This window comes from Pinus tabuliformis, chromosome 4_2, assembly GCF_031772625.1.
Source record: "Pinus tabuliformis cultivar Carrire ecotype Pingquan chromosome 4_2, CPIR1, whole genome shotgun sequence".
Lineage (NCBI taxonomy): Eukaryota > Viridiplantae > Streptophyta > Pinopsida > Pinales > Pinaceae > Pinus > Pinus tabuliformis.
Genome location: NC_142304.1, coordinates 552,926,150 through 552,947,142, shown reverse-complemented (window position 1 = coordinate 552,947,142; position 20,993 = coordinate 552,926,150). Strand labels below are relative to the sequence as shown.

Below are 20,993 nucleotides of genomic sequence, written 5' to 3'. Positions count from 1 at the left end.
TAGATGGTAGACCTCATTGTCTTTGATGGATTTGAAACCCTTAGCTTGTAGATCTGATGCTTCAACCTTGTATGTGTTCTTGAGATGCCCTTCCTTGATGTGTCACCTTAGCTCTGATACCATGTTGAAGAATCTAGGGCATCTGAGTTATGATGAGATTCTTCTAGCAATGATAACAATTTGTGAAGTACTTTTACTTTTCTTGTTAACACGATATTCTTCTTGTTATTATTATTTTATGTTCTATAACTTCATCAAATAGTTACCAAAAACACAAGAGACAAGAACACAAGCCAAGGCAAAACCTCTCTCTCCTAGATAGGAAAAAGCTTCTTCAAATTTCTCTTATTGAAGCTTCAATTGACAAATGCCAAACCCTAGACCCTTGACAAGAAGATCCTCCAAGCACAAGTCAAGCCTTTTTCCTTTGATCTGAGATCACTTCCTTTTGCAGCACTTCGTCCTCCTCCTTCTGGCACTTCGTCCTCCTTCTTCTGGCACTTCGTCATCTCACTATGTTCTTCTGGAAATTGATAGAAACCCTAGTTATGCTTGTCTTAGAAGAGATATTTCTCTTTGTTCCTTTGTATACTTTCTCACTTAGGAAGACGACCTTATACTTTATCCAATCAATCTCTTTCTTTTGATATAGTTTCAGATCGGATGTGGCAGCAATGTGGCCCTAATTCTTCGCATGTATGAGAGGATTTCTTCATGAAATTGTGCTTGACTCCTTCTCTTCCCTTCACTTGAGTAGTCTCCTTCTTCACTTGAGTAAGAAACCTAATAGGAACTCTTTCCTAGCCCAACCAATTCTCTTTGTATGACTGCAATAGGAGGGTTGTTATGACAGCAAAGAGAGCCTCCCTTCCTTCGCACATGTGACTATAATAGGCCTTAAGACAACCCTATAAAACTTGGTTTTCTTCCTTCTTTCTTCGCTGCACTACAGACACCTTTTTTCATCCTTCTTATACCCTTTACTCGTCTTCCTTCTTCGTTGATTTCAGAGATGAGATCATGGTTCTTTTGTGATGTTGTATGACCCTTTATATAGGAGTCTGCCCCTCCTATTAGGCCGACTTGAGGCCGACTTGACTTGAGGCCAACTTGATCTCTATAATTCGGATTGCTTCCTTTTATGATGCCGACATATGGAGGAGGCTTGTGACTTTGCTTGGAGGTATTTCTTGGACTCTAATACATAAATATACATGGTGTAGCATGCCCTTAAGGGTCTTCAATATTTATTTTGACTCTTTGACTACCATATAGCACTTTGACATGTGCTAGAACTATGCAATGAGAAAGAAACTCATTTCTATAATTTACAAAAATAATATTTCTTTGCTTTTACAAATACAAAGATCAAAATTACATTTATGAATACCAAACCTAGTTACACTTTCTTCAACATAGAAAAGCAATGAAGGAAGAATATGTCTTTATAATTAAAAACAAAACCTGGGACTTGACTGAATTGCCTAAAGATAAAGAGCCCATAGAATGTAAATGGTTATACAAACCCAAGTTTAAAAAATATGGCAGTATAGATAAATACAAATCTAGATTGGTGGCTAAAGGATGCTCAGAAAAAGAAGGCATCAATTATGCAGAAACATTTTCACCTTGTTGATGGTGTTGGACCGGCCAACATCAGGGGATCTCCCTGGTATGAAGTCCCAACTAGACCTCACACCGTTTGGTGTAGGAGTGCCATCGGTATGATGGCCCGGTTGCCATTATCTTAAAGATTTGCTCAACTCTTACATGTCAGCACATGAGAGTGGTCTGCTTTGTCTTCCGAGAAGTGAGGTTCGCGTGCGTGGTGAGTGTAAGTGTCACTTGTGTCAATGGTTCTTTCACCATAGAGGGAGAGGGTGAGAGTGAGTCCCAAGTTAGTTGGGAGAAGTCCCAACTCTGTTAGGAACACACAACACAATAGGACATGCACAGCTTCTAGCGGAACAATCCACATGGATGCGGCAGTCACAACACACAAGGGAAGATAACACGTATAACACTCAGTAGATTAGTCCACACGAGTGCAACGATTGTTACAACAAGTTTTATGTGAAAGGTCTGTCTGATGTCCGAGAGAGTAGTCTACACGGGCGAGACAACGTTAACAACATATACAACACATTTCCATTAATAGATTATGTATTACAACAAGTGAAATAGTTCAGATGTAGAACACAGGTTAAAGCAACATGCATTACAAGTGTTAAAGATTAGTCTTACAACAATTACAATACATGTGTGAAAACGTGCTGGCCTGTTGGCAGGCTTCTGAATTAAGCGAAAGTTCCAAGACACATCGTTACACCATACATCACTAACCCTGAGTGCGGGGCGTTGGAGCCACTACTTACTCCTCCAGAAAAGATTACAAACTCTCTTGGCAATGTGGGAGGAGTTGAAGTGAAAATTCCTTTGCATGTACAAATGAGGGGGTATTTATAGCTAAGGGTGAAAAATGACCCTTGTCGCTGTTCGACTACCCTCATGACTGTTTGACTTCCATGAATTTTTGACTTTAGATGACTTTTTGTACAACAAGTGGGTCTCTTGGACTTCCACGTTACATTACATTGATTGACAACATAGCCCATAGTGGAGATGTGGATGACATGACTCATGACATGACTCGACATGACAGTTCTCGGTACATTCGTGCTGCTGCTGGAGTGTATGTCGAGCTACAGTTTGCTGGGTGATGTATGTCTTCATGGTGTATCACAAATGTTGAGCTACAGTGCTGCTGGGTGATGCATGTCTTCGTGGAGAAATGTTGGTCAGAGAATTGCTTAAGAAGTTTTAAATGCATCAGATTAAAGTTGCTTTTGTTCCAATGCAACAGAATGTGAAACTTCATTTTGATGATGACTCAAAGGAGGTTGATGGTACAATGTATAGATAGCTAGTGGGAAGCTTGAATTATCTTACTACAACCATACTTGATTTAGCATACTTTGTTAGTGTGTTAAGTCAGTTTATGGTGAGACCTCTAGAAAGCCATTGGAAAGCAGCGAAAGGAGTGCTCAGGTATCTTAAAGGAACAATTGATTTTGGTCTTAAGTATATTGATTCATTTAATGTTGAGCTGACAGGTTACTCAAATTCGGATTGCACTGGTAATCCGGATGATAGGAGATCTATTACAGGTTATGCTTTTAGCATTGGATCCGGGATTGTTTCATGGAGTATTAAGACACAACCAACTGTATCATTGTCATCCACTGATGCAAAGTATAAAGCTTTGGGTGCCACTCCTCGTGAAGTTGTTTGGTTGAGGAGAGTTATTCAAGATTTTGGAGAAGAACAAAAGAATGCTACAATGGTCAAATGTGACAACCAGAGCTTAATCAAGTTGACAAGTAATCCAGTTTATCATGCTAGAACAAAGCATGTTGATGCTCAGTTTCATTTTGTTAGAGAGAAGATATAGTCCAAAGATTTTTTTTTGAGTATTGTAATACTTGTGAAAATGTTTTTGATATTTTCACTAAGTCCCTTGGGAAGATGAAATTTGAATTGTTTAGGGAGATATTAGTTGTGGAAATTAATCCTTTCTTAAGTAAGTGGGAGATTTAGAAATAATGGAGTAAACATTTATTAGGTTGTTGTGATAATGTTTGTATTTAGGACTTAGATCCTAATTTCTAGGGTTTTGCTTGATCTCCTTAATTGAATGTATTGATTTAAATTCATGTATCTTTGATTGTTTATGAAATGAAGTGACAACGTTGTTTTGGGCAGCCTCGAAGTGTAGCTAGTCTCACCCGAGTGCTGCGTGAATCATTCATAAGTATTTTGTCTTCCAAATTTCAAATTTAAGAAAAGGCATAATAGAAAGATTTAAATACAAATACTATAATAAAACATAGTAATTAGATTTAAATACAAATATCATTAAATATGAAATAACAAAATTTATTTGATCTTTTAGAAAAGTTTTTGTTTTATTAATTAATAATAATAAAAGAAATTAAGTTGTTCTTTGCCAGAAATAAAAATAAAATGCATTGCTAGAAATTTTTGTATTCTAATTTATATTTATAAAATTTTAAATATTTTGATATATATAAACGATTTTTTAAAATTAAGTAATATAGAAGAAAATTAAAAATAAATTGACCGTACTATATCCATATTGTACATAAAATTATTGTTGAGTTATCGTACAACAAAGGCTGTGATCCAGCCCATCTCCCTACTATACGATAAAGGTGGCCTTCTACCTATAAAGAAAGATGATCCCAATTGGCCAAATAGTACTCCATGTCTCCTGACTCCCTACCATGTTGTCCGACCATCCGCAAGTCTTCCAAAATTGGTTCATTCCAGCCGAGAGGTTCACCGCACCGACTAATAGGATTGTTTTTTTTGGGAAAAACAATCCCCGCAAAGCCTGACCAGGTCTGTAGTCCCATAAAAACATGTTTAATTGTCTACTTTTTTTTTTCAAATTATACAAATCACATTTGGTCAGCCCCAATTTATGAAGCCCAGCTTTGATGGGCAGACCTTCATTGATTACCATCTAGGCTACAACTCGAAACTCAAAGGCAGCAGTTGTTTTCCATATTGCTCAGTCCGTTTGATCTTTAACCATTGAAATTTCACATTTTTCTGGAGATAATCTTCCAACCATTTGAACTATTCCAAGATGAAGAAACTAGCTCTTCCAACAACTTTAGGGTGTAAGATTGGTGTTACCCAACACCCTAAGTTGAAAGAGAAGGTCCAAGGTTTCCATGTTTATAGTAAGAGATCCATATAGGGCATCAAGAAAGAGACCATGGTGAAGTGAAAAGTGTATTTGAAATTTCGTGGGGTTTATAAAAGAAACATATTGAGCTTAGTTAACTCAACATGTGAGTGTAATGTTTGTTAGAATTGGCTATAACAATAGCTAGATGAAGTATGAAAGTTCCAAGAATAATGTTGGACAAGGATGTTGAAGATGAAAAGGAAGACACCAAGTATGTGCCATGACTCTAGAAAATCATACATATAGAAGCATTTGGTCATATGTATCATTATCTCATTGATATTTTATCGTCTTTGGTGGCAACATTATGTAATGTGAAAATCATTCCTAGGTCTTCTTGATGAGGTGCATTATAGCTCAAATGGAATTATAGCTATATGTTTTGTTTCCTCTAGTTGTTCCTTGATGAAACATTATCTCACTAATTTGGTGCCATAAGTCCTTAAATTGGTAGGTGCATAGGGTGTAATATTGACTTGGATACAACGTGAACCCAAACTATTTTCCTAGAGAATTGGAAAGCACCATGGTTGGGTACTTAGGCGTCTTGGTAGATGGAAATATGTCCATAGGATGGTTAGTTGTTCAATACTTACAATTAATTTGATGTTAGGCCCTAAAGAACAACAGGTTCCTAGTCAAATTATGTGGTAATAGTGTTTGGCCTAGAGGTATGATTAACAGGTTCCAAGTCAAACTATGTGGTGACAATGTTTGGCCCAGAGTTATGATTGGTTTTCAACTGATGTGTTGTTCAAGATGATGGCCCTATAAGTGAATTGTAGAGCATGAACACCTTGATTTTGAGAGATGGAAGTGAGTTGCTTGGGTGAATAACAAACCATTGGTTAGTTATCATGGAGAGTAAATATGTAATGAAGTTGCAATTTTCTAGTTAGAGAAGCCAAGTGATTATGGCAAAGTTGATTTTGAGTTGGAATGAGGAGATTGCATTTAGAAAAACATTGACATTGTTCTCGATGCAACGAAGATATGTTAGAATTTTGTCTACAAGATGTTGGGGACAATTCTTGTGGAAATAGTGGAGATCAAATGGTGATGGGAAAACAAGGTAAAGTTTGTGGGTTGTGTTTATTGAAAGTGATGACAATACGAAAATGTTATTCACAACTTCTATTTGTAACAAATCTATGATGTGTAAATCATATGTATTGGTCCTTGAAATTTTGAGCTTGTACCTTGCCCAAAGTTTGTACTTGGGAGAAGTATTATATTGTACCTAGGTGATATTATAAAAGCTTGTACTTGATGCATCCATGAAGTACCCATATCTATGTATGTAACAGGTAAAGGGCATATTGTTGTAACCTTTGGATAGGCATTCATACCCTTTGCCATGTGTTTCTGTTGATTCAGATAACTTGTTTGGTATAATGTAGAACCTTTATTATGGATTTGTTAAACACTTGGAGGAGTGGGTCATTTTTCATTTGAATGCTCTATTAGTGGACAATGTTGTGGAATCTAGGTGTGGTAGGCCTAGAAACTAGAAGCTTTTTGTACATTCAAGGGAGTTCATCAAGAAGTTAGAATGAACTATGTGCTTGAAAGAACTACTACTAAACCGATAATTGTAGTGATTAGGTACCCATGTAATTCGATGGATGTTTGTTCCTTTATGTTGACATTGATAGTTTAATGATGTTCACATGATTGAAGTTTGAGATGCAAGTGTTGTATGTGAGTTTTAACCATGCACAATTAAATGTTGCAAATAGATTCTTAGGAAAATTGAAACGATGCAATGGAAAACACACACATTAACATAGAAATTTTACCCTAGAAACCCAAAACAGGAAAATTAGAAAGATGTTTCAATATATATATATATATATATATATATATATATATATATATATATATATATATATATATATATATTGCCAACCCATTTACGTTGGATTAAAATACAACCATAGTTCCTTAACTAAAACTACAAAACCATGGACTAAACCACCACACGCTACAAGATAGCTAAAGAAAAGAAAACGGTGTGACAAAAATCGCCAAAAACGGATGTAAAAAGTCACCTGGATTTTTTTTAAGGGCATTGTGCCCAACACAACATACAACACGTGGAGGTAATTGTGCAAAGAATATAACATGCTCAACATTCTCCAACTTCTTGCTTTCTTTGCACATAGGTGGGCATGGGAGTACGTGATAAACAATCTAGGGCAATAATTCCCATTATTTCTATACACCAAGAGAACTTCTCAATGTTCACAAATTTTGTTAATGAATTTGCAACATTCTTCAAAGTATCCACCTTGACCATCAACTACTTCTTTTCTTCAATCATATCTTTCACAAAATGATATTGAACATCAATATGATTTATTTTAGAATGATATATTGGGTTCATTGCTAGGAAGATTGCACCCGGATTATCACAATGTATCTTCATAGCTTGTTGTACCAACCCAATACCTGAACACAATCTGTGTAACCATATTTCTTCCTTGATTGTATGAGTGGTTGCCATGTATTCAACTTTTGTAGTTGATAGTGCATTCAATAGGAGAAAAGATCTCACAAAAGTGGTTTCCATGTATTCAATAGGAGAAAAGATCTCATAAAAGTGGTTTCCATGTATTCAATATGAGAAAAGATCTCACAAAAGTCAATTCTCTCCACTTGGGAATAACCTTTTGCTACTAATCAAACTTTGTATTTCTCCACTCTACATTTGGTATTTAACTTCTTTTTAAACACCCCTTTGTTTGTTAATGGTTTTTCTTCCAACCAACAACTCCACTAGATCCCAAGCCTAATTTTTGTCTGAGGCTTTCGTTTCTTCAACCATGGCCTTTTGCCAACGCTTTCCATCATCTGAATCCATTGCCTCCCAATAGTTTTAGAATCATTATCAGTAATAAACAAAGAAAAATTTGAACAAAAATCAGGTGGATTATACCTTTATGGCTTCCTTATTTTTCGAAATGATCTCCTCAATATTGGAGTATGTGATTTTTCTTCTTCTGATTCTTGTTCTTTTGTAAAGTTTGATTCATCATCCTTCACTTCAAGCTCTACCTTTTCTAGTTATTTCTCCCTTAGTAGGATTTCTTGTTCGATAACATGTTTGATTTCTCTAAATACCACATCTCTACTATACAAAACCTTCTTAGTTTCTGGGTTCCAAAGCTTATAACCTTTCAAACTATCTTTATATCCAATAAGGATACACTTTTTAGCTTTCTTATTGGGCTTACTCTTATTCTCCTTTGGAATATGTACATAAGCATCACAGCCAAACACCCTGAGATGTTTAAGAGAGGGGTTCTTACTAGTCCATACCTCATGTGGAGTCTTGTCATTTAATGTTGATGAGGGTGATCTATTTACCAAGTAGGGCGCAGTGTCCACTGCCTCTGCTCAGAATTCTTGTCCCAACTCAACACCATTGAGCATGCTTTCTGCTTTCTCCATCAACATCCTATTCATTCTTTCCACAACTCCATTTTTTTGAGGTGTACAAACTAGTCTTCTTTTTTGCTTTATCACACTTATCGAAGTCTTCAAATTCGTTCACGCATAATTTTCTACCATGATTTGTTCTTAGCAACTTAGTTTTCTTCTCCGTATGATTTTTGACAAGTGCCTTAAACTATTTAAATTTGTCAGATATTTCAGTTTTCTTCCTAAGGAAATAATCCATGTATTCTTCAGAAAGTCATTAGGAAATGATATATAATACATAGATTTACCTAATGATGAAACTGACATAGGTCCAAACACATCACTGTGCACCAATTGTAATATTCTCTCTATCCTTGTAACACAACAGGAGAATCTTACTTGATTCTGCTTCCCATTGAAACAATGTTTACAGAAATCAAAATCCAAAGAACAATTAGACATACATTCTACCATACCATTACCATGTAGTACTCAAAGACCCTTCTCTCTGATGTGTCCCAACCTTTGATGTCGCAACACAGTATTTTCTCCAAAGATTGTAGGAGTTTTTCCTTCTTCAGATCCACTATCAGGAACAACAGGACTATTGCACCCATCACGAACAATGCTTCTCAACAGCGTATATAGAGCTCCAATTTGAACTCCCCTCAACAATAGTATTGCTCCTCAAACTTTTGTTTAGGTATCCTTTTGCAGACACTATTTTTACACTTGCATCGCTCATCTTATTTACAAAAATCAAATTTCTAGCCAATCCTAGGATGTGCATAACATTAAAGAGTGTTCTAATCCTTCAACCCATGAGCTTCAACCTAAATTTTCCTCATCCTATGATTGTGGTTATCAAGTCATCTCTTAGGAAAACATCACCACCATCATATCTTTCACACTCACAAAACCACTCATTTTGAGGAGTTATATAAAAAGATTCACCTTAGTCAACCAACCATGCCTCATGTTCTACATGTGTACTTGCAAAAGCCAAATACGCATCCCCTCCTACATTTGAGGAGGTTTTTGCTTCTATAAAATGAGCACCATTAGATCCCTTCCCGTTCTCAACAATTTTGGATTTACAGTCTTTCTTGTAATGCCCTTCTTTTCCACATCTCCAACATGCCTTCATAAATTTTCCTAGAGATTTAGATTTTCCTCTAGAGTTAGATCTCTCACTTGAAGAACTATTTTTATTTCTATTTTGGGAGCATCCTCCTACAGACAAGGCATCTTTGTTCTTACTTTCCATATTTTTCCATCTCATCTCCTCTAATAACAAGGATGATAATTTATCGTCGAAACTTAAAGTAATTGCATTACTACCTATGGAAACAACTAAAATATCCCACGAGTTTGGTAAATAACACACTAAACTAATACACTTATTTTCAGCTAAGATCTCATTATCAATATATAATAGTTGGATTACCACAATATTGAAGGCATTTAGATGCTTTGTCACCAAAGGCTCCATCCTTCATCCTTGGTTTATACAACGTTTTTGTGCGAACAATTTGTTCACCAAAGACTTAAACTAATACGAAGTCCCTAACTTGTTCCACAATGCCTCCATTGTAGCTTCTCTTGAAACATTTATTAATATTGAATTTGAGAGACACAATTGTATTGTGCTCTTTTTCTTTCGATCCAATTTGTTATAGTCTTTTGTCGACATCTTTGTTGGTGCAGTACTTGAATCCATAGTGATCCATTGACCTTTTTCCACCAATATATTTTCCATTTTGAGCTTCCACAGCCCAAAACTCTGCCCATTGAATTTTTTGATTTCTATCTTTGAACTATTTTCCATTTCCTTTCACCACAAGAATTGATTCCGTAGATCTCCCACTGTAACAAGGTCTACCACAGGTCTGAGCAAAGCCCTTTAGCCACAAAAGTGTCCCTTTGAAGCCAAAACTACTCTAATACCAAATGTAGAACCCTATACATTTAATTTGTACAATATATTCTTAATAAAATAGAAAAGATGCAATGGAAAACACATACATTAACACAAATATTTTACCCTGGAAACCCAATTCGTGAAAATCAGAAAGAGTTTTCAATATGTTCTTATTTACAGTGTTACAATATAATACAATACACACTTACACACACACACACATTGTGGCATCCATAAATTGCCAATCAATTTATCCTAGATTAAAATACAATCATACTTAATTGATACTAAAAAACCATGGGCTAAATTACCATGCATCACAAAACCGTTAAAAGCAAAAAATGTGTGCCCAAAACCGCCCAAAAAATTGTATATGGGGGCATTGCCCTCAAACCCCTGTGACCCTCTCATTTCTCTTGCGCAACATACAATACACAGAGGTAGTCATGCAAAATATAACACATATCCAACATTGGATTGGACAACTATATATTTTGTTGATCAAGAGGTTCTTTGATTCATGATGGTGCATTCAAAAACTAGTGAAAGATGCTAACAAAGTCTTACAAAGATTGAGACAAGTACTCAATGAAGGGGAACATTGGAATTAATAACTCTTACTTTTTTTGTAGATTAATGTAGGACACTTGATCATATGAGAATATTGCGGTTGTTATTGATTATTGTGAAGTAGAGTTTGTCTTTGAATTGTTTACTTCTAAGTTTTAGGAGATTGTTAGATCTAATTGAATATGAGAGATTCTCTCTAACTAGTTGACTTCTATTTTGATGTGTAATTAAAATATTCTTTGAATAAACAATTAATATGCTAATATCTTAAAACAAACCATCATACTTTTATATATACCATTATTAATTAAATAAAACATTCAATAAAATTGTGATGTGTGTGAAAACCACATCTACTCTTTCATTTATTTATGGAAATTCTTGAATCAATTTGCTATCAATATTCCCCAATTCGTTCGAAAATATACCCTTTTCTATAAGAGGCTTCAAGATATTTCCAAGAACACGGGCTCGAGTGCAAATATCAACCTACAAACTTGACAACCAAGTCCTTATAATATGACTGTGTATCTTTCAACTAAACTTTGACAACCCAGGTATTGGGTAAGATGAAAAAGCATTTGATGGAAATATGGCAACCTTAAAAAGAAAATTCTAAGCTGCAGAATTGTTAGTATAAAATATTTCTTAGCAAGAGTATCAACTTGGTTGGCCAAATGGCATGAACGGATATGTCAAATATGTGGACAGAACGAAGAAGCAGTACCACATATTTTTTTAGTTCTTCCGTTGGACGTAACAGGTTCACGTTACCGTTAATTCAAGTCTTACATTTGGAATCATGGGTGACCAAGGTATATGCAAAAGAAGAGAGGGTAGGGGTCTTTCTCCACACAGGTTTGTTATTATGTAAAGGATAGGCTTCAACCCAACCATCATGTTAATAGAAAATCTCATGCTAATACCTTGTAACAAATACAGATTGAGTTTATCTTGTTATTATGTAAAGGATAGGCTTCAACCCAACCATCATGTTAATAGAAAATCTCATGCTAATACCTTGTAACAAATACAGATTGAGTTTATCTTGTTATTATGTAAAGGATAGGCTTCAACCCAACCATCATGTTAATAGAAAATCTCATGCTAATACCTTGTAACAAATACAGATTGAGTTTATCTTTCATAAAGAATTAAGTTGTTTTTTTACCATCAATAAGAGCATGACAAGTTGATGACATTTTCCCCATCTTCTTAACTGGACTAAGTTCTTAAGTAGTTTGACAAAGATTTCTACTTATCCTTTCCAAGGATTACATATAATAATGTAATAAGCTCATATAGGTACTTGTAATTTCTATTGTAATAAAAAAACATGCTTTCATTTTGGAAAAACAAATTCCATTCATCGTTTATAAATTGAACATGATACCATGATTTAGTAATACTCTTTTACCTGCAGGCAAAGCCCTACCTACAGGCTGGAGACTACAATGTTGTAGACAAGAACCTTCAGAACAATTACAGCACAGAAAGCTTAAAGAGAGTTGCTTCCATTGCCTCGAGGTGTGTGGAGAGAGATGCTTCACAGAGGCCAACTATGGCAGAAGTCCTGTCCGAGCTCAAGGAAGCCTTGGCTATTGAAGAAACTGAAAATCCAACAACTGAAGAGATCTGAGCAATGACTATTTATATTAGAAATGGCGCGCCACAACTTACATTATTTTCTCAGTTTTCACCACATCATGGCATGGCCATCTTTATTTTTCTTTCTTCCATTTTTCTATTGCAAAGAAACTAATTAAGTTATATGGCCATCTTCTGAGATGCCCGTAAAATATGTTCTTAGGGTGATAACCTACAAAAAGAAAAAATTATTCTTTTCCAACGAAAAGAGATTCATCAGTGCTTTGTCTTGGCACACTGAGAACTGATTTTGAGGTACTCTGGGACGTATGGGTGTCTTCGAGATGTATTACAATCTACAACACCTTGTCAGAATTTTGTCTATCTTATATTTATATAAGAAATTAGAATCTCAATCAGCATTTCTTTTGCAGATTTTGATAAGAAACATAAGTCATGCATACAGAAAGATCAGTTGAAGTGTAAGAAGCACACTTTAAATGTTGATATATCTATGGTTGGGATGAATTTACCTTCTGCCTGAATTACCATTTCAGGTCTGTTGTTTACTACTACCAGACAAGACCACGAGGCCTTATGCAAAGCTTCATTATCACAAGAAATGGACATATTCACACCAAAGAATCAAGGCGTGAAGGGAAAAAACATTAAAGATCTTTGAAATTATAACCTCAACATCTATTTTGCAGATATTGATAAGGAACATATTTGCAAACTGAAAGATCAGTGTGCGAAGCACGCGTTAAATGTTGTTGATATGTCTATGGTTGGGATGAATTTACCTCCTTGATGTACCCATTTCGTGTTTGTTGCTTATGAATTGCATAAAAATCCACGAGGCCTTAGGCGAGGTTTCAATGTCACGAGAAATGGACAAATTCACATCCAAAAAATTACGGCACGAGGAAAAAAACCTAAAGATCTTACAACCAGGACATTCAACATAGACTTAACGTTCATGAATTGAAGTTTCTAGAAGCTAGGCCTTAAAGGCTTCTAACCGTTAAGGTATTAGGACGTTCTTGAAATTTGTTAGAACCTCATCCATTCTCATCCATTCTATTATGTTAGAGGCAGCTTATGCAACATATTGGTTAACAAGCATTGTATAAATACATGAGTATGCAACATATTGATTAACAAGCATTGTATAAATACAATCTCATGTTATGTAATTGTTTCATCGTTTAATATAATGTGTGTTCATCATATAGTAATTGGTTGTACAGTCTTGGTAGAGTTTGTGTGAGTTAGAGACCTAGTTCAATTTTGATTGAGATTACATTAGTCTACCTTTTTGTCATTTTCTTTCTCATTTGTGATGAATAACTTTCACATTTTGGCTTGATATACTAACTTTGAATAAGATTTGGGATTGGTGTGTTTCTCTCAAATTTTCACTTTTTTGTTAAATATATTACTTTTGAATAAGATTTGGGTTTGGTATGTTTAAACTTGTAATGTACCCAAAGATTCTTGGATGGAGGGATTGGGGATCAAGATTGAGAACTATTTCCAAAATTCCATTGTCATTTCCTCTCTCAGAAGATTTGGGTTTGGTGTTCCCCAAGGTTTTCACTATTTTGCTTTATATACTAATTTTGAATAAAATTTGGATTTGTTATGTTTAAAATTATGATGTACTCAAAGGTTCATGGATGGAAGGATTGGGGACCAAGGTTGAGGGTTATCTCCAAAATTTCATTGCCATTTCCCTTCTCGTACTAGTTTTGAATAGGATTTGGGTTTGGCATGCTTAAACTTATGGTGTGCCCCTAGATTCATGGATGGAGGGATGGATTTGTGATCGATAACTTTCACATTGTGGTTTAATATACTAACCTTGAATAATATTTGGGATTGGTGTGTTCCATAAGGTTTTCCACTTTTTGGCTTAATATACTATTTTTCAATAAGATTTGGGTTTGGTGTGTTTAACCTTATGATGTGTCCCAAGTTTCATGGATGGAGGGATTGGGGGCCAAGGTTGAGGCATATCTCCACAAATTTCGTTTCCATTTCCCCTCTCATACCAACCTTGAATAAGATTTGGGTTTGGTGTGTTTAAACTTATGGTGTGCCCCAAGGTTCATGGATGGAGGGATGGGGGACCAAGGTTTAGGATTATCTCCAAAATTTAGTTGCCATCTCCTCTCCCATTTGTGATTGATGACTTCCACTTTCTTGCACATAAAAAACATAATGTGTTAACCTTGAATAATATTTGGGTTTGGTGTGTTTAAACTTATGACATACCCCAAGGTTCATGGATGAAGGGGTGGGGGTCCAAGGTTGAGGGCTATTTCCAAAATTTCATTATTGTTTCCCCTCTCATACTAACCTTGAATAGGATTTGGGTCCACTGTGTTTAAACTTATAGTGTACACCAAAGTTCATGTATAGAGGGACAAGGGACCAAGGTTCAAGGCTATCTCTAAAATTTTATTGTCATATCCCCTTTCATTTGTGATCAATAAAGAGCCTAATATACTTCCACTTTCTTGCACATGAAGAACCTAATATACTAAACCTTGAATAAGGTTTTGGTTGTGTGTTTAAACTTATGATGCACTACAAAGTTCATGGATAGAGGGATGGGGGACCAAGGTTGAGCGCTATCTCCAAAATTCCAAGGTCAAGGGGATAGAAAAGAACAATATTATTAATATAGAAAATGATGTTTGTTAAAGATGTAAATGGATGAATCATTCATTTTTCATTCTTATAGAAAATGGAAATGAAATGAATTATTATTTATGCAAAATAATAATTCATACAGTAATTGTGTTAAGTTCAACAAATAGAGAGTATAATACTTATATTGAATTGAAATAATGTTTATCATTGCATTAAAAGACACTTTCTACAACCTAGTGTAAAGGAGATGCACAATCCTTATGTAATTATCATGGAGTTGACATGTGGCATTTAAAAATATTAATAATAATAAAATATTTCAATTTTTCTCATAAATAAAATATTTAAAGGTCCACCTTAAGTAAATTATTTAAAAATCAATTGTGTGTGCATGTGTAAGTAAAAAAGTTCTTATGGATAAAACATTTCAATGGTTTGTTGTTTAGTATGAGGGAGATGTGTAATTTCACATTAGTTCAACATGGAGTTCACACACACACAGAGTCATAGATCAATCTTAACCCGTGATCCGTCATGCACATAAATGGATCAAGTCCCTGAAGGTGATTTTTTTTTTTTAAATGAAAACCTTGAGGAAAGTTTTGCACACAAAGGGATTTGATCCCTTTCAGGGCATGATAAATCCAAATTTGAGATGAATCTACTTTGATTTTTAGAGAAAAAGGGAATGAAATGAATTATCATTTATACACGTTATTATTCATACATAAAAGATGTTAGGTTCAATAAGTATAGAGTTGATAATATTCATATCAAATTGAAATAGCCTAAACAACGTATAGATAAAGAAATATACCTTATGTGTTGTCTAACGAGGCCACAATTTCGCCTTGACAGTGACTTTTTGATCGGAATCTGATGAAAAATTCTTTAAGAAATCTAACTGTGGGATTGTTTAAATCATTTTTTTGATGGAAAAAATGGATTTAACACCATCAGGAACTCCTGGGGCACCCAAAATCTTGAAGCTTGATAGCTGTAACTTGGATTTTCAAAAATTTATGCCGGATTTTTTCAAAATTGTTATAGTTCATTTTGTCACATCCAATCAAATGGCCTGGGAACTGGATCAATCATCATCCTTTAACACTTTTCATTCATGCCCTACAAATCCTAGAGCATCCTCTCTCCAAAAAATCCAATAATTCTAGGTTAAATGTCTCAAAATCCTAATTATTAGCCCCATCGCACTTTCCTTTCATGCAACATGCATTGTTGCAAGTTGTACACTGAGAAACTGCATTGACCAACACATGTTTCCTTTGCTTTAAGTGCAATGGCCTCTAGAATTTAGTAAAGCTTAAAAATAATTTTGAATCTTCTCTTTCCATAAGCTTCCCAAGTGGTTTTAACGATTTACGGTTAGATCAAGATCTTGAACTCCTATACTTGAGGTCTTATCTCTTATCTCTAGAGCTTGTCCTCCCTCATATGTGTATCTAAGTCCTAGATTGGTAAATCCCAAACCACCCCATTTACCTGATAAATTGACTAACTCCCATGGATTTTGGGTTGAATTTTGGAGACTCTTAATTATGCCCTCATGTTGTTGCTTTGTGCCTAAGGTTCCATTATCCATCCATGCACTTGAGTTGTGATTGAAGGTTTTTTTTGTGGAAAGGGAAGGACAAGATAGTTGGGAGACATCTACAAGGTCAAGATTTGTAAAGGGTTGTAATTTCTCCTACATTCATTAATACAAAAAGTGCTTTATTTTCCTATACTTATGTCTCATTAATGCATATGTATTACAATGCCTTCTTGACTCATTATTTAGAGATTTTAGTACATGTTATTTGCATGTTGTAGTTCTCTTGCTTGTTTTTAGTTGTTTTTCATGTTCCGTTTATAGCATTTGGATTTGGAGCTTAAGCATACAAACAAGGCGAGTAGGAGAACTTGTGTTGGATTCCAGGTAGGTCTTTCCTCCATATTCTATTTTCTCTAAGGAAAGCATAAGTGTTTTTGTCTCTTTTGTTTCTAGATCAAGCCACTAGATCTAGGGAGCTCGCTCCTGTCTGCATAAGGGAATTATACGTTAAACAACTTGGCGACCATACTGGGGACCAAAAGGTTCCTTTAGTGGTTTCCTTTACCTAATCTTCAGAGACCTTTGAAAGAAACTTGATTTGACTTATTCAGACAGTAATTAATCTTAGGAAAGTATAATTATGAGCTTGGTAGGGTTTGTGTTTCGTTTTTTGAGCTAAAACATCCCCAACGCACTTGAGACATAGTGACCCAACGCACTAGTCTCTCTCTGTAAATGCGTTGAATCACACTATTTGTCATATATAGCCTGTGACGGTCCTTGTAGGATGCAAAATTTTCATTTTTTATGCCTTGCTCTAAATTATGTTCTAATCCAATGTATTTTCCCGAGTCTCTGAACTAGTCTATGTCTCTGTCAAGCCATCTATGTTTTTAAATTTGAGTGTGATTGCCTTTTGATGAGAGTTTGTTTGTTTGTTTTTCTTTCTTCTTGTCAATTAGGGTTTGTGAACACTTAGCTTGATTGTTTATTTGATAAAAGGAATTCTCATATTACGGTTCCAATTTGTGTGAGTTCTTTTGATCAATGATCTAGCTGCATTTTATTTTTCATTGCATGTGAAAATCGAAAAGAAAATAAAATAAAAATTTCATTTTTTGCATTACATTTAGGGCTTTGAATTGAATTGGAATAATGAAATTGAAAGACCTAGTTAGGAAGTTCTTGTTTGTTTCATCATTGCTTGTTTCTTCCTTCCCGTAGATAGATCTTCATGGAAAGAAAAAGAGTTATTTTGATCATGCTAGTTGCATTATAGGAAGTTCAGGTGAATTCGTTTCATGAGCCTTGAAATTGAAACTTAAATCAAGATCAAATTTAAAATTTATTCAATTAACGTAAGGAACATTTGGAACATTAACGACACACATAGTGGTCTAGGCTAGAATACGTGTTATGGAATTGTTACACGTATGAGTTGTCGTTACCTGTTTGTGTTACATTCTGGAGGTGGTCGGTATTCCACATACATCTGAGTATATAGGATCGTTCTTCCACGTACCTTCGAGTATATCAGAATGGCGCTCCACGTATGAGGAGTATATAGGAATGCTTCCCATCATACAGGACGCATTAGACAAAACTACTACGGACTGTGCTTCCACGTACCTTCGGGTATATTTTGGAAGTCCCCACTAGGTTGCAATCCTGCCACAGGGAACCGATTCGTCCGCCTTATTAACTGTGATACACCAAACAAAACATTTAGGGATGTTGTCTGAATGTACCAACAATGGTATATTGCAGTTCATAGTGAATTGGTAAACCATTTTTCCTAGTTACACCTTTTTTGTTTTATTTGTGTTTTTAGTTTATAAACTTAATTAATCCAACGTGGAAGAACACCTCTTTCATTCATGTAGAATACAAAGATTGCCTCCTCTTCCTCTAGAGGCAACACCTTTTCGTCATAGGAACAAAAAAATGAAAACTACCAAACCTAATACATCGGAAGCTACCCCTTATGGAACCACATGTAGAATTTCCTGCAAATTCTCTACAAATCTACCTCTGAGATCTATGTAGAAAATCTAACAGTAGATTAACTTGATAATTCAATATACCAAAGAAAAATACTATAATCTACTTCTACTATCAAACTTGTGGAAGCTTAAATATCTAGCTGAATCAGAGCAGAACACATATAATCAGAAGAAGAATCAATACACATGAAACACATAAAATACTCAGGGGGAAGCCTCAGCTAAAAACCCCGCTATCTGTATTATCATACAAGGTGGAAATACATCAAGATGATACAAAGCCTTAGCTCTCATAGCTAGCCAACTCTCAGTACAATCCTCCTAGATGCTCACAGGAAAACAAGGCTTCTCACAAGCCTTCCTCTTTGCCCTCCAAGCTCCTATTTCCTTGCGCAGTTCCTCTGGGATGATTTTCCTTCACCCAGTGGAACACTACTCTCACACACTGCTCTAACACACTGTCAGAACTGCACAATCCTCAAGGAACCTTGTTCCTTCTGCATGGATGAGTTTCCTTTATAGGAAAACTCATGCAACTGATAGTACAATGTCCCTATCTTTAATCTCAACTGGGTCTTTCTCAGAATAGACATGCATGAGTTATTTATGAGAGAATCTTCAGTTATCTGGAGTACACTAGTTGTATGCATACATGCATTAAATGGCTGAACTCACAATTAGTTCCTCAAACTGTTTGGAACTAATTTGACTGGACATAACTCAGTTAACTGAGATAACTAATTATAACTCAAATACAACTCATCCTTATCTCCTTAATTAAGGGATAATCTCCTTAATTTAAGGGATAACTGTTGCATGACTTCACAAAGACTTCTAGCTTGAATTTCTCCAACTAATTAACTCAAGAGGAATTAATTAATTATTTTTCAAGCAACTCGTGAGACTAAATTCAAATTTTAATTCACAATTCTAATTCAAGGAAAAATCAAAATTGGAATATTCTGAATGTTATTTTTAGCATTTCTTGTTGCTATTCTCAACACTCCCTCTCAACAAGAAAGGAATTCAACTCGATCCCAATCCTGAACCTTTGGAATGTTCTGCATGCAACACTTCTCCCTAGTGTTTTTGATCCAACAACTCTAGAAACCAAAAAAAACATCCAACCTGAATCAGTATGATGCATCTGTCATCAAAGTCTTTGACTACTATTGCCTCTGTTGAATGAAAACTTTGCGCTCCTGTTGACTTTGCCTTTATGCAATGTTGTCAATCCTTCTCTGCACTCTTCAGTATTTTAATGCTCTAGCCTCTGTCACTTTGATCTTTGACTGCATCAATCCCACTGATTCCTCCCGCTACTATGTACTTTGGGCTTCGGTAGCAATGTATGATCCATGAGATAAAACCTCTTAATGGACCCTGCCCAATTTCAACCTTCTTGAGACTATCACTTCACATCGCCCCACCTCACACCTAGAGGTATGCCTGCATGTGATCCCTCTGCTAACTTGGCTTGAAATTTTCCCCTACTGGAGGTCCCTGCAAGAGTGGATGCCTCCACTCGGTCTCCTCTCAGCATCTCCAATTGTGGCTCCTCCACAATTGTCTAAGACTTCTTTTGGGACTGTAGGTTGAGAGGTAATTTACTCTCTCTATCAACCACCAAGTATCTAACCTTTTCCTTGCTCCTCAAGGCTTTGCATGCATCTTGTACCTCAAGTGCATACAAGTTCTTCGCTAGCACACCAATTTGTTTCATCTTTCTCGCCGTCACGAAATTTTCTGGAAAAAGAACTGATTTTAAATCAACGATATCTCCCTCATCTGAAATTCGATTCAACCGATTTGTTTTTTGAATTTGGGTATTTTCGTAAGGAATCCAAATCTACTATTTGTTTCTGAAAATTTTGCACAAAAAATTTCAGATCTTCTCTGCAAACTTGTGGCCCATTTTTTTTTCTCGAATTCTCTTCTTCGTATACTGTTCAATGCTCCGATACCATGTAGAATTTTTTCTATAGATCAGCTAGCTCTGATACCATGTAGAATTTCCTGCAAATTCTCTACAAATCTACCTCTGAGATCTATGTAGAAAATCTGACTGTAGATTAACTCGATAATGCAATATACCAAAGCAAAATACTATAATCTACTTCTACTATCAAACTTGTGGAAGCTTAAAGATCTAGTTGAATCAGAGCTGAACACATATAATCAGAAGAAGAATCAATATACATGAAACACAAAAAATACTCAGGGGAAAGCCTTAGCTAAAAATCCCACTATATGTATTATCATACAAGGTGGAAAAACATCAAGATGATACAAAGCCTTAGCTCTCACAGCTAGCCAGCTCTCAGTACAATCCTCCTGGATGCTCATAGGAAAACAAGGCTTCTCACAAGCCTTCCTCTCTACCCTCCAAGCTCCTATTTCCTTGCGTAGTTCCTCTGGGATGATTCTCCTTCACCCAGTGGAACATTGCTCTCACACACTACTCTAACACACTATCAGAACTGCGCAATCCTCAAGGAACCT

The 20,993-nt window shown here is 35.6% G+C and overlaps 1 protein-coding gene across 1 annotated transcript in view; it reads left to right on the top strand.

Annotated features, from left to right (window-relative positions):
• LOC149170465 (Leucine-rich repeat protein kinase family protein) overlaps positions 1 to 12,711 on the top strand; it is a 66,071-nt gene extending 53,360 nt beyond the window's left edge. The window contains exon 16 of the mRNA XM_089429023.1: positions 12,115 to 12,711. Within this exon, the coding sequence (XP_089285149.1) occupies positions 12,115 to 12,330 (216 nt within the window). The 3' untranslated portion in view covers positions 12,331 to 12,711. The remainder of the gene's footprint in view (positions 1 to 12,114) is intronic.
• The last annotated feature ends 8,282 nt before the right edge of the window (positions 12,712 to 20,993 follow it).